Source organism: Notolepis coatsorum (genome assembly GCF_963971535.1).
Source record: "Notolepis coatsorum genome assembly, chromosome: 2".
In the NCBI taxonomy this organism is placed as follows: domain Eukaryota; kingdom Metazoa; phylum Chordata; class Actinopteri; order Aulopiformes; family Paralepididae; genus Notolepis; species Notolepis coatsorum.
In genome coordinates this window covers 42,474,182-42,495,594 of record NC_140166.1, presented here as the reverse complement: position 1 = coordinate 42,495,594, position 21,413 = coordinate 42,474,182, and the positions used below count along the sequence as shown (strand labels likewise).

The following is a 21,413-nucleotide window of genomic DNA, read 5'->3' as shown; positions in this document are numbered from 1 at the left end:
CAGTCACATTACACACACCCGCCATAGCAATAATTTATTTATATAATTTATTATAGTAAATAAACGTTCATGGTGGGGTGCGCGAGGCTGGAATGTGGGAGGGGCAAGAGGAGGAACCTCTGCGCGCGCGAAAGAAACCTCCAGTAGCAGGAAGCAGGGAGAGCAGCGCAACTCAACAGGAACACGGCGACTTTAGACTGGAATCTATCAAACAAACCCCATCATCTATCTACAAACATCTACATTAATATGGCAGATCCAAAGGTGAGGGCGTGCATTTTGGGTAATGTCAACCGACACGGCTGTATTGAAATATACATTTTTTGGTCAGCGATTCCATTTTAATTGCCATTCATCAAAGTTTGTAAAGGAAGCTGCGAAGCCAAAAAAAATGCCGGCAATGATGCTGTCGTCGCTGTTGTGTGGTGGTTTGACAACACGTTATTATTAATATTACGTTTAAATACACAACGTGAATGCTGTAGCTAACAGGCGGCGGAGTGTCAAACAAGAACGGGGCTCAAACTCCCAATACTTTGCCGCCTTTCTTCAGTTCGCAAAGCTCACAGTGGGTCCAAACAAAGTCGCCGAGTAGCAGCTAGCTTAGCTAGCATGCTAACGTTGGATAGTAGAACCTCTTTGCCTACAATGCTATTAGCGTTAGCTACCAGTTGGCTCACAAGCAGACTAACCCCGAACGATATAGTCGATAGGAATAATAAAATAATGCTGTCATGTTATTAGTGAGTTGGATTAATAAAAAGCATCAACCAACCAACCAAAGTAGCTATAACGTTAGAGGGCTAGCTCGTCTGCCTTTGTCCATCCACCCTGATGATAACAGCTGCTCATGTTAGCCGGCTAACTTGAGCTAATGATGTCGTTAGTGTTTCACAACTAGTGCTGCTTTGCTGATCTTATGTTTAACAAACAGCCCAATAAGCAGCACCACACAAGTAACGTTAGCCGGTAAGATAACTAATGTTGGGAATGAGCCATGTATGATAACGTTAGCCCCCATCCCCAGAGCCAGCCAGGCTACAGGAGCTAACTGATGGGCCTCACGTTAGCAGGTAACTTAAACGGGCTCACATTAGGCAAAAGTTGAATCGGCTAGCTATAGATGAAGCTAATTGTGTTTAAAAACTGACCAGGCCAGTGTGTCTGTCTGGCCACGAACCCACTTTTAAGTTTAAATATAGCTAATCAATGTTAGCAGCAACTTTTGTATAGTGTTTTACAATCGCTTGCATTCAAGTAACATACTTGCGTTGCCAGGGAACGTCGTTAATGTTGGCTATTTTGGCACAAAGAACTGCCATCGTGTTACTACTACAGCAGCTACCCTCCCTCCCTCCCTGCTTCACTTGACGGCTAGTTCGCGAGGAAGAATGATTGGACATTGTTTTGCCAAAAGCTAGTTTGCACGTCGTCGTGCCACCTCCATACCGGCTTCTTTAGACTGATGACGATTGGCACAGCGACGACTATTCAAATCAGGATGATCTTACTCTTATACAAGTTCTTGCATGTCGTGAGGTAGGCTAGACTGTTGCACGCTGGCTGTAAACTAACTCGAACTAAACTTGTGTGACACTGTAAAGTACCAAGTAAACTGCCTTAGTAATTAGCTGTCATTTTCCCCTTAATGTTTTTGTAGCTAGCTGTCTTCTTTTGCATACTAGTTCTGTGGTTTTAGAATTTTATAAATGGTGAGTGTGTGGCTGTGTGTGAACATAATACCCACCGCTGATCAAAGATGCTTGGCTCAGCACCAGCAATAGCAAGTTACAAAAGCCACCTCCCAATTCCCCCACAAAAGCTATACTTCCCAGCCTTGATCTCTTAAATCCTGCCATTGACGCATCACTGGCCCGTTAGGCACTATTGGCTGCTATTTACACAAACCAATGTTTCCACGAGTTTCAAAGTGTCAGACTCGCATGTATCTGTTCATCAAATCGCCTCATGTCCGTTTTTGATCGAGGTAATAATTGGCTTTTTCTGAAATTACTTTAAGGATCCTCAAGAAGAACAGGAACCCCCCACAGACAATACAGAAGACTCTAACTTCGACCCTCAATTTGAGCCCATCGTGTCACTTCCAGAGCAGGATGTGAAAACTCTAGAGGAGGATGAGGAGGAGCTGTTCAAAATGTAAGTTGTTCAACAAGAGCGCTTGTTTTGACTACCATCATTAACTTGTCACAAGCCTATCCATCATTTTCCATCATCATAATCACCGCAGACATCTTGGTACGCAAGCATATGATTGTAATCAAACAACGGGTGATGTTCATTAAATTAACCTGTGAAGAACCATATAACTTTCTTTATATATATATATATATATATATATATATAGTTATATATAAGTAATTCGTTCAAAATCGAGCGAGAGTTGTTGCCGGATGTGCTCAGACACGAGCAGTCCCTCCACGGGTGATTGTTTGGTGGCTCAGTTGAATGAACCCTATACACCCTCATTGCTGTCGGTGACATCCTGTAGAGAGAAAAAAGAAAGATGAAAGCAACCTGATTTGTGTCCCCAGGCGGGCCAAACTGTACCGCTTTGCATCAGAGAACGAGCCCCCAGAGTGGAAGGAACGTGGTACTGGTGACGTCAAGCTGCTGAAACACAAAGAGAAGGGCACCATTCGTCTATTGATGAGGAGAGACCGGACCTTGAAGATCTGTGCCAATCATCATAGTGAGTCAAATGGCTTATTACCCCCTTTACACTTACAGCACTGGTTAAACTGCCCCAGGTCCATCATGTGTTGATGGGCATTTACACTAAGACACAAGTAGGTCCCAGGTTATCTCTTCATACTAGACAAGGGTCCACACGTTTATTTCCTTAAGCCCTATCGGCCCGGCACCGGGTTGAGATTTATTTCACGTCATAATCTCATAAATAGATCAATACAGTCCATATTAATTAATGTTGCATTTCTCTTTCTTTTTTTTGCCAAGAGTAAAGACCCTAACCTTTTTCAGCACTGTTTGTTTACCAATGATTAACCCCTAGCCCTATTTTCTGGAATCTGCCTAAAAATACATACCTAAGGTGGCCAGGTAGCGCAGCGGACTAAGCGTCTGTCTACCACCACAGAGACAGTGGGATCGAATTTGCACTTGCATTTGCATGTTCTTGGTATCTGGGGACATCTATGGATCTCAGGGAATTTATTCCCAGTGTCAGAAATATTGTGTCTGTTACTAGGCTTGAGTAAATTGTGATGAAACAAAGGAGAATATAAATTATTATTTTCTTTGCATCTTTGACTGTGAATACCATGCTAAAAATTTTCAGACATGAAAAGCTGCTACTGAGCTCGTTTAACACCTTATTGATATCACGTGTACAAAAAATCGAAGCAAATGAATAAAGGGAAGATGATTAAATGGAAGGTTTTGTAGATACAGTACTGAATTCTGCCATCCGGACACATGCAATTTGAAATATTATAGAATATCAGGCCTATAAATTACCTTATTATAGCCAAGTTGCACATCTATGGATCGGGCCAAATCTCCTCTTTACAATGGCAGATTTTAATTTGTTTTTAGTATCACCAGCCGTGCAGCAAGAACCGTGAATGAGATCTACTGTAAATACTAGTGATGGCGAGATGAAGCTTCATGAAGCATTGAGGCTTTCCATCCAATAGTACCACACATGTGTTGAAGCTTCATGGTGTATTTGCTCTACTGTGCCATCAAGTGGACAATAAATGTAGAACAGGCAGAGTGATGATGATGCCAATAAACAAATAATAATGTGTCTGTTTTTCTAACAGAATGATGGCAGGGACAGAGGAGAAAGTGCTTGTGTTACTACAACATTCTATAATTTAATATAGTGTTTTTCTAACAGAATGATGGCAGGGACAAGTGCTTGCTTCATTCATTTTTATTCAGAAAAAGCAACTCAAAATCGACATGCCATCCTGCATTTGGATCATACAGATGTGATCAGATTAGGCACAGCAATTTAGACATTACAGCAAGTTTATATGTAACGGAGATGATATCATATGGTCACCTTTTTTGCGTTGTGTTTAACTTTCTTCGATGCCCCGAGGGAGTTTAGAACCCGGGTCTGCCGTGACACGGGCGACAGGTGACAGCACAGACCGCTACACCAAGGTGAATTCACTCTTCATGACGTGTAAAGTGTCTTTTTAAGTGGAGTGAGTTTAACTCGCAGTACCGCTACTCGCCAGTCACTTCACAACGCTTGAAGTCCATCGTGACTGACAGTGCCTCGCGCTACCATCTGTTATATATATGTTGGGATTATTAGGATACACATTTATTTGTCTTTCCCAGTACTCCACGGGATTCTCCAACGCAAAGAAACTCGTAATGAATTCCTATGTCGACACTTGTGTTGCGGGGATGTTCCGGGGAACATAGGGATGATCCCGTGTTGGAGACGCGTTGCGCACCAACCCCGAAGCCATTTCCTGAATCAGTGACGCGGAGTGAGGCTTCGGGGGCGGTACACCCCCGACCGAGGCTTCGGACGTCATCAGTACGTCACCTGATAAGCGCTTCGATACAGGCTCCACATAAAAAAAAGCTGGATTGCTCGACACAAGCTCCGAAGCCTCGCTTCAAACGTCACATCACTAGTAAATACAGTTACTTTCTTATTATGGAGACAGGTCCGCCATTTTGAATCAGATTTGAAACGCACATTTTTGCTAAACTTTCGCAGAAAGGTAGATGAACTAACTGCGTTCTAATTTTATACCAAAAAATGTTCCGTTTTGTGGTAGATAATCTTGAAAAATAAGAAGAAAAATGCATCCACAAGTAATTTGCTGTACAGTAGCTGGCTTGAGCTGGGTATTGTAGTTTTTTGAAATTCCGATGCTCATTGAAAGAGTGTCCTTAACACATTGAGAGCCACGCCCGTATGCCCAGATAACCCCTTCCGTGCCAGCGCTTAAGTCAATGGGAGTTCGGGGATATTTGCGAACGCTTAAACTATATCTTAAATTATGGCTATGGGTCTAAGGGCCCTTTCTCACTCACCATTCGGGGTCGAATCAGCGCCGCTTCGCACCCAAAAGGGGTGTGTCCGTCTGAGTGAGAACGCTCCCCCCGACCCCGTCCCCCGCTGATTCGTCCCCGGGGGCGCTGAACCTGGACCGATGAAATAGGTGGTCTCGGGTGAGGGCCAGTGGGAGTGGGGGGCGTGACACACACAACGTTGTTACTGTAATGCTTTCATGCTTGCTTGAATTTTGGGCAGATAAAACCACACAGCAACAACTGGATAATACCCACAAAAACGATATTTATGGGCAATTTGCGAGTTCAGACCTCAACAACAAGCATGTGGAGCCTCACAGCTCAGTGGATGAAAACATGAAGCCATGTTACAAAGCACAGCACTTCCCTGGCTCGCATTAGGCCTGGCAATTTTGTTTGCCATTGCTATGTCTATACATTGGTTTCTTGTTCGAATGCATTTATTTCTATTAGACCAGTGGTGCCCAACCAGTCGGCCGTGGTCGACCAGTAGATCAATGACATGCAATATAATTGCCACGAGCGATGGGATAATGTTAGCTGCTGAACAGGCTAAGCTAACTAGCGTTAGCCGTTAGCTTAGCGTTTGCAATTGCTATGTCTACTATACTTTCTTGTTCGAATGCATTTATTTCTATAGACCAGTGGTGTCTCTAATGTTATCTAGCTACTGATAGCTCCCGATATCATCAGTTTGGTGCTGGCTAACTAACGTGAGCTAACGTTAGCTGCTAGCCACAATGCTATACTGGCATATTCTATTCACGTTAGCATGTAAGCTAACAAAATCGGCGCAGATGAGACTAAACTCCGCTTTTGGTGTTCAATTGTGTTGATGTTAGTTTTATCAACAAATGAGAGGCAGAACACACAGTGAATGTATCCGTTATGTTTATTGCACGTTCTTTGCTGAAAAATAAGTGCTACAGTGGCTATACTAGACTCCGCCGCCGTGTTAACACTCTTCCTGTTTACATTTTCGAGCGTGCCATCATCGCCTACGGCAAGCGTACACGCTCAAAACGCAAACCGTAAAAGCGAACCAAGACTGAAGTGTGTACACAAACTAGAGGGGGGAGAGGGAGGGGGGAAGTTCGCACCCGACCCGGAATGAGGACGGTACGGACCGGAACGGACCCGAATGAATGAGTGAGTGAGAAAGCACCCTAATACACCCGTCGCTTATCAATGACTAGCTTGCAGTCAACATGTATGAAACGGATTGTTTTTTCATTGGTACATTTCCGTTTTATACCGTTTTGAATACGAGTATAGTTTTGAAGATTTCTAGTGATTCCAGAGAAATCCGCGATAATAGCTCTTTAGTGGAATACACAAAACTCGTTGTGATTTTTCGGCTGATTTATGATCGTTTTCAAATAAACGCTAGATTATCGATAGTATATGTGTACTTATGCACACGGCGTTGGCACTCAAACTGTTAATCATAACAAAATGGCCGCTCACTGGCGGCTAAGTGGCGCAGTGGGCAAGGCGCTCGCCAATAACGCAGGAGATGCTGGGTTCGAGCCCAGCTCTCTGCGTTGCTTCTGGCTTGGCTGGTTGTTCATACTAATACAATTGGCAGCATTAGGGGGTGGGAAAGCCGGTGGGTGAGGATCGGACGTTGTGGACAGCGACTCCTACAGGTCGGTTGGTGCGCCTGTACAGCAGAATCGGGACGCATCGGGGGCAGCGTGAGCCTCCCACGTGTTACTCCTCGCCACTGAGAGATCGTGCTGTGCAGGTGAAAAGATGCGACGGCTGCCTCATGTACCGGAGGGGACACGTGATGCAAGGCTTTGTCCACATTGCAGCCGACCAGTGGGAGGCATGGTCTAACAACGTTCGAGACAGGGGAGGGTAGAATTGGACAATACGAAATTGGGATGGGAGAAAAAATTTAAATGGTGAGAAAAAGTAGGGGGGCAAATGGCCGCTCACATTTATTTACTGTCGAAATTCGCTAGCTTATGAATACAATTCCTCATTAACACTTTGGTTGCCTTGGGTTAAATTCATGATATACCATAGGTTGCCGGCTCTATTTGTCTATGGAGAAGTACCCCTTCTTTGCATGGCTATAACCTTTTAAATTCTATTGCTACATTGCCATTATTAGGGCCCATTCAAAGTCCTATATGTATTGTTCATTGTGTAGCAACGTTAAATTTTTTCATTCACATATTCATAGTAAAGTATGGTCTAATGTATAAGTATGTTTTCATCTCTTTCTGCAGCTTTCTCCAGAACGTGATCTATAGCCCCAAATGCATTATATTGATGATGCAATACAGTTTTATGGCAATCAGCGCAATATAAAAAATTCCAACTAGACGTACTTCTAGAAGTTACTACACGTCATCTGATGTTGACCGGATGGGCTAGGGGGCGTTTATAATTCCGTGGGCAGCGTTATACCAATCATCTAATGTGGGTCAAATGTTGATAATAGCAGTTAGTATCGAAGACGGTAACGTTACACGCTGAAACTCACCCCAGTCTCCGCGCGCCGTTGGGCGATCATCGTAGAGTAGAAATCTTATCATTATGGGATGTAAATTTACCCGGTCCATCTCCAGCTTGTATAATGGTATATACGTCCAAATCATGTTGTTTGTCGAGTTATTGGCAATCGATCACTGTGTAGCGTGACGAGCCAGAGTCCCGGGACCTATAGCGAGTGCCCGGAAGTACTACGGACGTCTAGCACAACCTCTATGGCACATCCTAGTGTTGTCAAAAATATCGAAGTATCGATACATATCGATACTGAATATTTAAAACGGCTTCAATACTCATTTCCCGAAGTACCGATACTTTCTGCAGTATCGGTACCAGCTGGCTGCTCCCGCAAGTTGTTGACAGACAGACGCGCTGCCAGAGCCTTGCCCTTCCGCCTCCTCGCTCAGAGCAACAGACACAAGCTGCTGCCTGCTGCAGCCTCCTCGTTGGAAACGGGGTAGTTGTGTCGAGTTCATGCGTGTACTGGTGTAGTGGGCTCGGCTTGACGTTACTCCGTTTCCATGAAGTGATAGGTGGCCAGCTAGCTAGCATTAAGCTAACGGAGGAACGACAGCTAACGTTAGCTAATAATAGCGTTGTTTACAAACTGAAGACAGGGCTGCCTGCCCGGCTGTGAGGGGGAGGAGGAAGAGAGAGAGAGAGATTTCTCCGGAGCTATGCTATGCTATGTAACGTTAATAAATGCTCCGAGCATAGCTCCGAAGAAATCTCTCTCTCTCTCTTCCTCCTCCCCCTCACAGCCGGGCAGGCAGCCCTGTCTTCAGTTTGTAAACAACGCTATTATTAGCTAACGTTAGCTGTCGTTCCTCCGTTAGCTTAATGCTAGCTAGCTGGCCACCTATCACTTCATGGAAACGGAGTAACGTCAAGCCGAGCCCACTACACCAGTACACGCATGAACTCGACACAACTACCCCGTTGCCAACGTTCGGTCGAGCGGAGCCGGAGCCCATCCTACACCAGTACACGCGTAACGTTAATAAATGCTCCGAGCATAGCTCCGGATAAATCTCTCGCTCTCTCTCTCTCTCTCTCTCGCTCTCTCTCTCTCTCTCGTCATAACTAGGAAGGTGCGCTCAGTAGACCTAAAATCTCCAGCAGCCACTCTCTCTTTCTCTCTCTCTCTCTCTGATCTAAAGATAAACAAAGGGTTTTAAAAGTGTATTTATCTTCTCGTATAGTACCAGAGAGAAGCTGAGGAGAATCAACCAGCAACAAAAGCAAAATTTGTTAAAAAAAAAAAAAAAAAAAATTATAATAAAAATAATAATAATTTATTTTTTTTGGTATTGAAAGTATCAATACTTTTCAAGGTATCGAAGTCGAAATTCCAGTATCGTGACAACACTAGCACATCCTGTTAAGCGATTGCGCCGATCGGCCACCAGATGGCGCTCCTGAACCGCCAGAGAGCTCAGTGGGTCCTGCTGGTGGATCTCAGGCCAGCGGAGGGGACATATGAATCCGATCGCAGATTTTTTAAATATTGATATAAGGACGACGTAAAGCGTCCTCTGGCAACTTGAGCATGGCCGGGAATGACGTCTAAAGACGTTTCCCGGCATAGAAAGTGTTAATAACACTTTAACCTATTGGTAAACAAACGTATTGTTGAAAATGTACATTTATGACTGTTTTTACAGGATTATGGTCTTTACGCTTGGCTACATTTGGGAAGAAAATGCAACTTTTATTCATACAGTCTGTAGACATGGATTTATGACGTGATGTCATCTGCGGTCCGCCGACGGACCGCTCTGGCTAAAGAGGTTAACTGTTATTAGCGATTTTTTTTATAGTTTATAAAAAAAAGTTCTGCGCATGGCATCGGAAACCGGATGATTTGGACGCAAGGAAATTACGCAGTCATGAAATCGTTGTAGTCATACGAAAGAGGAGATCCAGGGCTCTCGATGGACATAGACATTTCATAAAACTACACTACCCAGCTCACACCAGCCGCTGTCAAAGCTGCAGCTGGCTGACGTGGAAAATATTTACGTTATTTTCGTCATATCTCACAGGTCAACAAACCTCAACGTTATTGCCATAAAATACAACGTATATTGTTTCTTTACCTTTCTGTGAACGTCTAATCAAAAACCTGCGTCACAATCTGGTGAAAAATGGCAGACCTATGGACAGTCACATTACACAAAAGTAACTACTTACAGTAGATTTCATTCAGTCTTTGCTACCCTGTAACTGTAACGGGCAACTGGTGGTACTAAATCCAGATTTAACTCTGCCATTGGAAAGAGGAGATTTGGCCCGATCCATAGACTTGGCCTGATATTCTATATTCATATTTCAAATAGCATGATTTTTGTCTGGATGGCAAAATGGTAAATAATCTGCCCTTTATTCATTTGCTTAAATTTTTCACATCTTGTCAATGTTTTTTTTTTTATATATATATATATATATATATATATATTATAAGTCTTCTCTTTTTTTCCGATTTTTCTCCCATCCCACTGTTAGTCGTTATGCCAATTCCCAACCCCCTTCCTGGTTGTTGCGTACTTCCCCCTACTGTTGGTCCGAGAAGCCGGAGACTGTCTCATGCTTTCCTCCGACGCATGTGCAGCCAGCCTGGCAGCTCAGATTCTCACTGGGAGAGTGTAACGTGTGGAAGGTCGCACTACCTCTCTCCAGATCCTACCCTCGCTGAGCAGGCGCCCCTACCGAACTGTAGGGGTCGCTGTCCACAACGCCCAGGACCCACCCACGGCTCCCCTCCCCCTAACTCAGCCAAACGAGTTACCGGTAGTATAGCGATCAGCCTGAGCCAAGGCAATGCCGACTCTCCGGGAGTTGAGACCGCAGCCTCTTGCATTGGTGACAAGCACAAGCTCCGCTATGCCACCTGACCGCCATCTTGTCAATGTTAGCATGGTGTTATTCACCGTTAACACTAGGGATGCACCGATATGAAAATTGGCCGCCGATACCGATTGTTCAACTAACACTATCGGCCGATACCGATACCTATATTTGTATATAAGTATTTGTAAAAAATTTTTTTTTTTTTTTTAATGAAACTATTGTATATTTGTATGTGTGTTTGTATTTGTAGGCCTCTTTACTTCACATCAAGAAATATGTTTATGGTATCACTATCTCCCAGTATCGTCTTGCGGCCTGCAGAGGGATACTATTTTCTCAACCAGAGCTTTCAACCAATGCAATGGAACCATTCTTGCGGCCTGCAGCGGGATACTATTCTCTCAACCAGAGCTTTCAACCAATGCAATGGAACCATTTTGATTGACAGTCGATTCGGCCAATTACGCCACACCGCTAGCACCCACCTCCTGCTGTCCTTACCACCAATCGGCAAGCGTTTATTAATTTTTCTACTTCCGGGCATGCCGCCATTGTTCTGTTTGCGAGAGCAGAACATCAACACACTTAACGTAGCTACGTTAGCTGCCCGGCCCGCCGCTCCACGCATGACCAAATGAGACATAATGATTTTACTGCAACAAATGTTATAATAAAACACAGCCTTTCTATACATTTGTCTGGTTGAAAACTTTATTAACAGATTGCAGAATGTGTAGTTGGGTACGGAATGAGCAACGGAATGGAACCGAGCTATGAACGGACTAACGGAGTAATGCCTTGTTTACTGCTATCTTCGGGTAAATAATATGCTTGTTATTGAACGTGTAACACTTCATTTTAACAGCAGATACTTTCTTAAATGCCATCTTCCCGAGAGAGGGTGTTGACGGGGAGTTATTAATAGCATTGAACAGCTAACCGAAAGCTAGCGTTAACTATTGTTAAAGGTTTAGCCATAACGTTACCTTGGCTAAAGTTGGGGTTATTCATAATGCAGCAATAATGGCTGCAGACCTGCAAGCAAAGTACAGCAAGTTGACAAAGGAGTATTCCAACGCAAATCACATTTTCACCAGTAACGTTAGTCTTGCATCTCCCGAGTCCCGGTAGCTAATGAACGGACTCGGAGTAATGCCTTGCTGCTATGGGTAATAATAATATGCTGATGTTATTGTCCGTGTAACACTAACTATATAACGCTAATGCCACAAAACGAATGCCTTGTTAATCATAAGTAGTTACTTTGATGCAATAGCTTGTGTGTGTGTGTGGGGGACGGCGGGCGTTGTCGCAAGTGAACTTTTTTTTTTTGCCTTTTGACGCTACACAAATTGATGGGTATTTATCGGCGACTGCTATCGGCACATTTGAGCTTATCGGCCGATAGGCCGATAGCAGTCAACAAGGCACTTATCGGCCGATACCGATACCCGACCGATATATCGGTGCACCCCTAGTTAACACATTGAGTGCCACGCCCCTTCCGGGAAGTGACCTGGCCTTGCCGTCCATTAACCCCATGTAAACGTAGTTGTAGTTTGTAGAGCTAAACCTATATTTTATAGTATAGCTATGGGTCTAATAACGCCGTCGAGTGTCAGTGAGTTGCTTCCAGTCAACATGCAAAAAACAGATTTTTCATCCGTACATTTCCGTTTTGAATATGAATATAGTTTGGGTGCTTCTGAGTAATTTCAGGGAAAAGACGCGAAAACAGCGTTTTTGTGTAATTCCATAAGCACGTTGAAATTTTTCGCCTGGTTATCGAATCTTCCTGAAATCAATGCTAGATCATCATTATTATCCTTCCTCGTGCAAGCATGCAATGTGGTTTTGCCGAGTGTTTAGGACCCGCCCCCACGCCGCAGCTCGGTAGAGAAAAGAAACTAACCCGTTTCTAACTGAGTGCAATAATGGCTGAAGGCTTTAGGGGGCGGTATGAGACCGTCTGCCAGCTCAGACACACTCGGAACAGTATGCACAAGGTGCCCTGCTGAATTATGAATGGCAATAGCGATTAAAAGAAATACCGTGAGAAAAACGTAGATCTACGTTTCCGGCACTCAACGGTTGGGCGACAGAAACGTAGTTCTATGTTTTCTGCAACCATAGTGTTAAAGATGAAGAAGAAAAAAGATAATTTATATTCTCCTTTGGTTCGTTACAATTTACTCAAGCCTAGTAACAGACACAATATGTCTGACATTGGGAATACATTCCCTGAGGTCCATAGATGTCCCTAGATACCAAGAGCATGCAAATAGCCTTGTAGAAGTGGAGCAATCTTTCATTTACATGGCTATGTACTTTTAGGCAAATTTTCAGAAAATATGCCTAGGGCTTAACACATTGACCGCCACAGCAGGGGGGGGGGCTGATACCCCATTCATTGCCAGGTCTTTATTCAATGCATATAGTTTTAGACTGACATTTGCGAGTGCTTAAAATATATCTTATATTATATCTATGGTAGGGCTGGGCGATATAACGATAACGATATATATCGCGATATATTTTAATAATCGATATCGAATATCGGAAAAAAAGACAGTGGACAGACTTGTCTTTCTTGCCTGCAACTTAAAGTAATGGCTTTGCTTGTCCAAATGACAATACTGACCAAATTGAGATTTTTTTTTCTCTTGTCCATTTATTTTGTTTGCTTTCTAATTTAAAATACAGTTTGAAACCGTCTGTACTAGGGCTGTCTTAAATGCTTCGAAGCTTCGAACGTTCGATTCGATGGCACAAGCTTCGAAGTAGGGCTGGGCGATATGACGATATTATATAAATATCGGGTACAGTTCATTAACGATACACTTTTTCAACGTATCGTGGATATCGTGATGTTTTGCCCAAGAGGATTGTGTCGCGTCAATCTGTCCACACGTTACTCGTTCATATCTCAGCCTGTGCTGAGATATGCCAATTCCGCGGTCTGTTAATAAAGTTTTCAATCAGACAGATGTATGGAAAGGCTTTTATTATAACATTCGTTGTAGTAAAATCATTATGCCTCATTTAGCATCCTGTGAAGCACTGGTCTCCTACTCGACGGCCGCGGGGAGCTAACGTTAGTAGCTTTGTTGATGTTCAGTGTTCACTTCAGCACACGGGACATTCAGGAAGTCATAACGCTTGCCGATTGGTGCTAAGAACAGCAGGGCGGGTGCAAGCGGTGTGACGTCATTGGCAGACTCGACTGTCAATCAAAATGATTATGTTTCCGTCAGAATGAATGAATGAAAACTGTATTAAAAGGTTGCAGAATGGGTACAATACAGTACAGGAGGATGAAGACCAGAAAAAGACTTTCGGCTTTTTTACATAAGGGTCCTCCATTTTCAATTCATCAAAACATTTAGAGACATACATATATACAGTAGTTTCATAAAAATGCTAAAATGCTATTTATTGATTGATTGATTTAAAACTTTAACATATTGCAGAATGGGTACAGTACAGCTCAATACATACAATTGTTAAGGGGATGCAGACCAGAGAAAGACTTTAGTCTTGTTTACATCAGGGTCCCCCATTTTCAATTCATCATATTTCATATCTAAATCATATAATATCTCATATGCAATATATAATCTAATAATCTAAATCTAATATAAAAATGCTAAATGCATGGGTATTTTATTTTGTCTTTAATGTTAGCTTGCAAACTCATACTGTCTTGGTAAGCCTCATAATGAATTGTTTGGGTTAAAAAAGAAAAACATCGTGATGTGTATCGTGTATCGCCGAAAGGTCAGAAAATATCGTGATATCATATTTAGGCCATATCGCCCAGCCCTACTTCGAACATAAAAAAAAAATCGAAGTAAAAAAAATAAAATAAAAAATCTTTTTTTTTTACTTAGATTTGTGTGTTTTTTTTTTTTTTTTTACTTAGATTTGTGTGTGTGTGTGTGAACTACCCATCCCAGTTAGGACAGCCGAATCCCGTCCAATCTTTCGCCGTCGACTAAAGACTCACTTCTTCAACCATTATCTGAAATGATAAAAAAAAAAAAAAAAAAATCTAACCGTGACTAACCTTACTGTCATGCACTTGTCCTAATAAACTAACCTACACTGTAACACGCAACACTTTGATGAACATTGTTACTCAGCTGATAGAGTTGTACCCTTCTTGCTGTCTTGTCGTACAGAACTTGTAAGTCGCTTTGGATAAAAGCGTCAGCTAAATGACTAAATGTGTGTGTGTGTGTAGGTGTGTGTGCGCGCACCTTGTAGAATTCCACACATAAGAAAGAAAGATACTGGGATGAATAAACAAAATAGGAAATAAAATGTAGAAATGCATGCAATACATAAATAAATATGAATCTCCATATATGAAATATAACATTTAGATAAGGTGCTACTGAGATGTTTTGGTGAGTTCTTTGTTTTTTTGTGGAAGTTGCCCTTCTTAAAAATGCATGAACATTCACTGATAATTGGTCTGTAGTGGAGTCTACAAGGTCTACATTGCCGGACCATGTAGAATCCGGACCTTGTAGACTGACATAATTCTGTGCATAGTTTAGTCTACACAGGCCATATTTCAAATAATCAAAATCTTACTTCATTCATCTTAAACATTCTTGATTTGGGGGATTGGTAGTTCCCATGAAATCTGAAGTTGTTCAAACGACAACAGCGATCCACCTTGAATTAAATCACACAGCCGAGTGAAACCTTGTTGGATGCGTCAGTCACGAAAGGGGCTACTTAATTAATTAATCCAACCCACTTTATTTATAGAGCACATTTAAAAACAACAACGTTTACGAAAGTGCTGTACAAGTCCCACAACATAAGATACATTTTTTTTTCCCCGAAGCTTCGAATTAAAATCGAAGCTCGGCCCCGAAGCTTCGATTGCCAAAAAAAGCTTCGAAGGTCAGCCCTAGTCTGTACACAGTAGGCTATGTGTGCTAGCAGAGCTAGACTCCAGTCACGAGTCACGGTGCACATGTGCAGTGGTTTGTCCACCAAAAAAGCGCCAAAAGATCGAAAATAGAGCCACAGCCAGCAGAGAAGCCGGTTTACTTTCGCTTTTAAACCAGCTGCAGCCTGAGAACTGGAGTGTGAGGGGATGTAACACTAAAGATGGTGGCAACGACAAAGAATTGCTGCAAAATAAACATACATCTTATAACCATTTCGATAATTATCGAGTGATATGATAACATTTAGGAATGCACGATAATTATCGGGCCGATATCAGCAATTATGACGTCATCCCGATAAACTCGATAACGTTATTGATAGCTCCGATAACATATAATACATTTTTTGGTTAAAAGAAATCCGGTGTGGGTGGATTTGGATGAAGGGCGCTTGTTTTTATTATAGCCTCCCGTTTTGCCAGTACTGTGGTAAAACTGATAGCGTGTGGTTTAGGAACAGGGAGTTTTTCACAAATCCAGCGCTCCCTTTCTTGGCTGTGACGTAGTCACGTTACATTCGGAGACAGACAGTCGATCTGCCAATTACGTCCCACGGCTTGCACCCACCTCTTCTTCTTACCACCAATCAGAAGCTCTCGTTCGTTTATTTACCTCCGGATTGTCAGCCATTACTCTACTCGGAGCTAACGTTATCTCCCCGCCAGCCACATTGACAAGTACCAGCGCTTATACATTACAAATGTCTTGTTGCACTTGTGGCAACGAGCGTTGTCAGCATCGACTTTAGTAAAATAGACCCAGACTTTTGAACATTTCGTTCTGTCCGCCATTATGAGAGCAGAGCTGTCTGTACTCCAGCGCAGCACCCGTGTGAGTGTGTGTGTGTGTGAGTGAGTGTGTGGGAGGGGAAGAGAGGAGAGAGCAGGCAGCCCGCTCCCCGCGCAGGCAGGAGAGATATAGACAACGGCCAACAAGATTAGTTTGCGACGTTTAAATTCCTCAAAAAAAACCTCCATAATTTCTCGAGTACCGATAGCAGTACCGATGACGTCGGAGCTTATAAATACTAAAAAAAAAAAAAAAATGATAAAAAAAAAATATATATATAATATATTAATAAAATATTATAATACAATAAATATCGGCTTGAGGAGCATAAAGTTATCGGTGTCAAAAAATCAATATCGTGCATCCCTAATAACATTATCATATCGTTATTGCGATATGGTTTTTTGCCATATCGCCCAGCCCTAATCTATGGGTCTAATAACGCCGTCGGGTCTCAGTGAGCTGCTTCTAGTCAACATTGCAGAGACGGATTGTTTTTTCATCAGTACATTTCCGTTTTATACCGTTTTGAATAGAGTATGGTTTGGGTGTTTTTCAGTAATTCCAGGAAAAGGCGAGAAAAATGCATTTACTGTAATCCAGTCATCACGTTGTAATTTTCCGGGTGCTTATCTAATCATCCTGAAATCAACGCTAGATTATCACTATGTCTCCTCGTCCATACATGAAATGACTGTCGTAGCGGGGCACTCCCCCACCCCGTAATCAGCCATACACGGTCCACACAGATGGCTGTGATCGGGGTAGAAATAAATTCATATGATGTTCTTACCTTGTATCTGATGTAATGCAAGAGAGATAATCCAAATATCTTATTGCAATTCCAAATAATGCTCGTGGAGGTCCGCACCACACTACCGACCGTTTCATAATGACGGGCGGGCGGAGTTACTGATGCCAGTATAGAAGTGGCTCGCCTGAATATTTAAACCCCGCCCGCCCGGCTCAGATCGCCTCCTAAAAGACACAAGCCCATTTTCTATGAGATGCAATAGCTCCGCCTGGCAGTAGAGGGCGGTGTTGACTGTCTGCCACCTCAGACAGGGTCTGAAGACTATACCAGAGGCTGCAGCTATGAATTATGAATAGATATAGCGAATAAACTATATAACGATCCCAAAAACGAGTAAACTCGTTATTGGCGTTATTCGATTGGCGGCCAATAACTAGTAAACTTGTTTTTGGCGGGGAATGTGTTAAGAGGTTGATCATCACATGCCAAATGGATTTTCACAATTCAATATAGTCATAAGATAAACATTTGTTATTCAGCTATATAACATGCACAATATGTCATCTAACTAATTCGCAATGAATGAATCATATCTTAAACCACTGTTCGTGATTCTACTTGAAGTTGGGTGCATTGGAAGTTTAGTTTTTTATGTCTACTCCAGCTGCAGCAGTGAGGAATGGGAGGGGCTGAGCCCGATGGCTATCTCTTTCTCTTGCTCTCTCAATGATTTAAAGTAGCCATTACACTATAAAAAACGAACTGGATAGTTGATGATAATAAATATTTCACTTCATTAGCAGAACTATTATTTTTTTTATCTACTTTTTCTCCCCATTTTCTATTTTTCTTCCATCCCAATTTCGTATTATCCAATTCTACCCTCCCCTGTCTCGAACGTTGTTAGACCATGCCTCCCACTGGCCGGCTGCAATGTGGACGAAGCCTTGCATCACGTGTCCCCTCCGGTACACGAGGAGGCAGCCGTTGCATCTTTTCACCTGTACAGCGCGATCTCTGTGGCGAGGAGTAGCACGTGGGAGGCTCACGCTGCCCCCGTTGCTTCCTGATTCTGCTGTACAGGCTCACCAACCGACCTGTAGGAGTCGCTGTCCACAACGTCCGATCCCCACCCACCGGCTTTCCCACCCCCTAATACTGCCAATTGTATTAGTATGAACGACCAGCAAAGCCGGAAGCAACGCAGAGAGCTGGGCTCGAACCCAGCATCTCCTGCGCTAGTGGCGAGCGTCTTGCCCACTGCGCCACTTAGACGCCCTATTCCCTATTAGCAGAACTATTCTAAGATTAAACTATTCTCCCCAGTGTTTCCCACAGGATTTTGTGAGACTGGTGGGTGGGGGTCCGGGGGAATGCCCCCCTGGATTTTTTTTTTTTTTTTTTTTTTTTGTTAAATGAATCAATCTGGTGCACATTGAGGGCAAAATAAAGAGACTAGATCTATGATTAACTTTGTGCTCAAAACACAAAATCGACTAGACACTAGACAGAGCATACATTTGAGCCATCAAAGAAATGAAGCAAAAGTGGTTACCTGTGTTGAACTGGTTAATTCTTTAGAAGAGAAAAATATATACTGGATTACTATTACGCCTACTACCACTGCCAATACTACTGATGCATCCCTATTGGCAAACTTTATATATATATATATAAAAATATTAATACAAATGTTTTGGTTCATTATAAAACTGGTGAGACCAATTAAAGTGTATATTTATTATTAGCTTTAATAATCCTCATTCTGAGCCTTATTTTATTCAAAGGTAAAATATAGATTTGTGTGTAATGTGTATATATTAGGGCTGCACGATGCTTGCTAAAATGTGAATCACGATTTTTCTCCCTAAGAATTGAGATCACGATTCTCACACAATTCTTATTTTTCCATTATAAGGATTAGAGATGAATGCTTGCAGGAGGAGTCTGCTTGGAAGTTGGAACGGAACATAAAATACCAGGGGGATTAATGAATAATAACGTATGCAATATAGGGATGATATCCTGCTTGCAAGAGTAGCAGCTATCGGCATTAGCCTCTCCCCAGTTAGTAGGCCTGCTAGCATGTGTACCCATCTACTTTCACATTGCTACCACTGACTGGCTGGGCCTACACTGCCTAGAGTTGTGTTGTCTGTCTGTTCATCTTTGTTTTGATTCAAAGGCTGTAAGTAGGGCTGGGCGATAAAACGATAACGATAACTATCGCGATAAATTATTTCCTCGAAATAAACATGAAACGTGGTCGCAAAGTTTCGATATATCGATTTTCCAAGCTTGGATATCAGCACACGCACTAACAACCAATCAGTGAAGCAGATGGCCGACAGTGAAGGAGACCCGCGGTGCACCTCTGTGTAGAGAGGTAGGACTCTAGTAGTAAACAAGGCTAGGATAACTAGCTTGCACGGCACTATTTTATATATTTACGTGCCGAGTATGTGTGTGTCGTGAATTCTGAGGCCACGTTTATAGTAGTGTGGGGTATACAGTGGACGTCGTTTCAATATATTGTGGCGGAAGAGAGTATTTTAGTGTCATATTTATTACATTGTCATGAAATACTCCGCTTGTCGGCTAACTGCTAACGTGCGCGGACTGATGACGACATCAACTCGACTCGAGACATTCGCAGCAGCATAAGAAGTTAATTAAACTTGACAGACATTATATCGACGATAATTATCGATATCGAATTATATGAAAATAATTGTATCGCGATAACGTTTTTGGTCATATCGCCCAGCCCTAGCTGTAAGACCTACATTTAATAAAACTCATTTGGATGTAATGGTTCTAACTAAAATTCTATGAGCCCGCAAAGCCTGTCAATCGCCAACGGACCATCTACAAAAAGTGTCACTTGATGACATGATTGTCAGGTTAGGGAGACTGTTGTTTATGTTTATAGATATTTACCTAACTGCCTAAGATCATAATGGCACAGTGTAGGTTCTGTTTGAGGGTGGATTTAACTGTATCAACTTTTGGATTCCAGTTGTCCCCATGATGGAGCTGAAGCCAAACGCCGGCAGCGACAGAGCCTGGGTATGGAACACACTAGCAGACTTTGCAGATGAAAGTCCCAAACCTGAGCTCCTGGCAATACGCTTCCTCAACGCAGAAAGTGAGTTATTCATTCACTAACTTATCAGAAAGTTGGGGGGGGGGGGGGGGTTGTAAATATTACAACTTACACTCTTGCTCCTCTTTTCAGATGCTCAGAAATTCAAGGTGAAGTTTGACGAGTGCAAAGAAGAGGTCATAAAATCTCAAGAGGGAACAGGTAACTTGAATGACTTGTAATTTTGCTGAGCGTGCTGCAGACTCAACTCTGTTCTTTGCTGATCACTCCAGCCTGGAACTTTTTATGTCTGCTACATCATTCTGCAGAATGTAACACTTGCTGGCTTTTTGATAGGCTAGTGTCGGTATGTTCTGTCACACTTTTTAAAATGGAAGTTATTTCCCACTTCGCCTTAACTGGGTCGAAGACGAAAGTCACCATAATGTCTACATACGTTAAAATTCGCAGCAGCTTTAGTGTTTAAATCTACAATTCTCCAAGCCTTCCAAGTGTAGTTTAGTTGACATGTCTCCTTTTCTCCACAGCCGACTCCGACAGCGCAAACAAGGTGGCTGAGAAACTAGAGGAGCTCTCTGTAAAGGAGGACAAGAAGTCGGGGGGAAAGAAAGAGGAGGAGAAGGAGGTGAAGGCAGAGAAGGAGGTGAAGGCAGAGAAGGAGGTGAAGGCAGAGAAGAATTGAGAACCGCGTACTTGCTTTGCTGATCTTCAACATGTCAGTTTCCCCCTCTTTTTCTACAATAGACTCTAAAGGAACTGAATTTGGACACTTGCATAATTAATTCCGTTTTTTTTCCGCCTCGAGATCCATGTCCTTGGTGCCACTGAAAATAAATTAAAGAAAAAAAGAAGAAGAAAAAAAGTTTAATTCATGAAATAAGTGCCCCATTCCTTCATGCACCATGGAACTCTACACTTTCCATTCTGGTCATCTGTAATTCAATGTCTTGTTTTTTTTGTTTTGTTTTGGACAAACTGAAATGAGGCTTGTGATATTAGTCACTCCCACATTGGGGTAAAGTGTTTTTTTTTTTATTATTTTCTTTTTAAACCGTTGGGGGGGGGGGGGGGGAGAGTGTGGGTGTTGGAGGCGTGTCGGCAGCAAAGGTTTGGGGAACAGGCGTAGGGGGAAGATGCAGTAGGAGAATTCTGTCCTGGGATGCATCTCGGTGGGCCTTCCTCCCCGTGTCCACCTCTTTTTAAACACGGGTGAAGACGACTGGAGCGGATGTCTTGTAGCGATTAGCTCTTTTCTAGTTTCACTCCATCGGCTCCGATGGGGCGTCTAGACGAGACGTGGAGGCTACTCCAAACGGTAGAGGTGCAGCAGGAGCATGTTGGGTGTTATCCCGCTGTTATGTGATCAGATGCACTTAATGCTGCGTTCACGTCCCCA

General features: G+C 42.8%; 1 protein-coding gene across 1 annotated transcript; it reads left to right on the top strand.

Moving 5' to 3' along the window:
• Positions 1–133: 133 nt before the first annotated feature.
• Positions 134–21,085, top strand: ranbp1 (RAN binding protein 1). Its single transcript, XM_084307862.1, has 6 exons — positions 134–264; positions 2,021–2,157; positions 2,553–2,710; positions 19,931–20,059; positions 20,150–20,218; positions 20,545–21,085. The coding sequence occupies exons 1-6, from the start codon at positions 250–252 to the stop codon at positions 20,697–20,699; spliced, it is 663 nt and encodes a 220-aa protein (XP_084163988.1). The 5' UTR covers positions 134–249; the 3' UTR covers positions 20,700–21,085.
• Positions 21,086–21,413: the final 328 nt, after the last annotated feature.

Bases quoted from the DNA above. Each gene is read 5' to 3' on its own strand.
- ranbp1 (XM_084307862.1), top strand. The intron at 2,158-2,552 runs GTAAGTTGTTCA...TTGTGTCCCCAG, and splicing joins GAGGAGGAGCTGTTCAAAAT to GCGGGCCAAACTGTACCGCT. The intron at 2,711-19,930 runs GTGAGTCAAATG...TTTGGATTCCAG, and splicing joins GATCTGTGCCAATCATCATA to TTGTCCCCATGATGGAGCTG.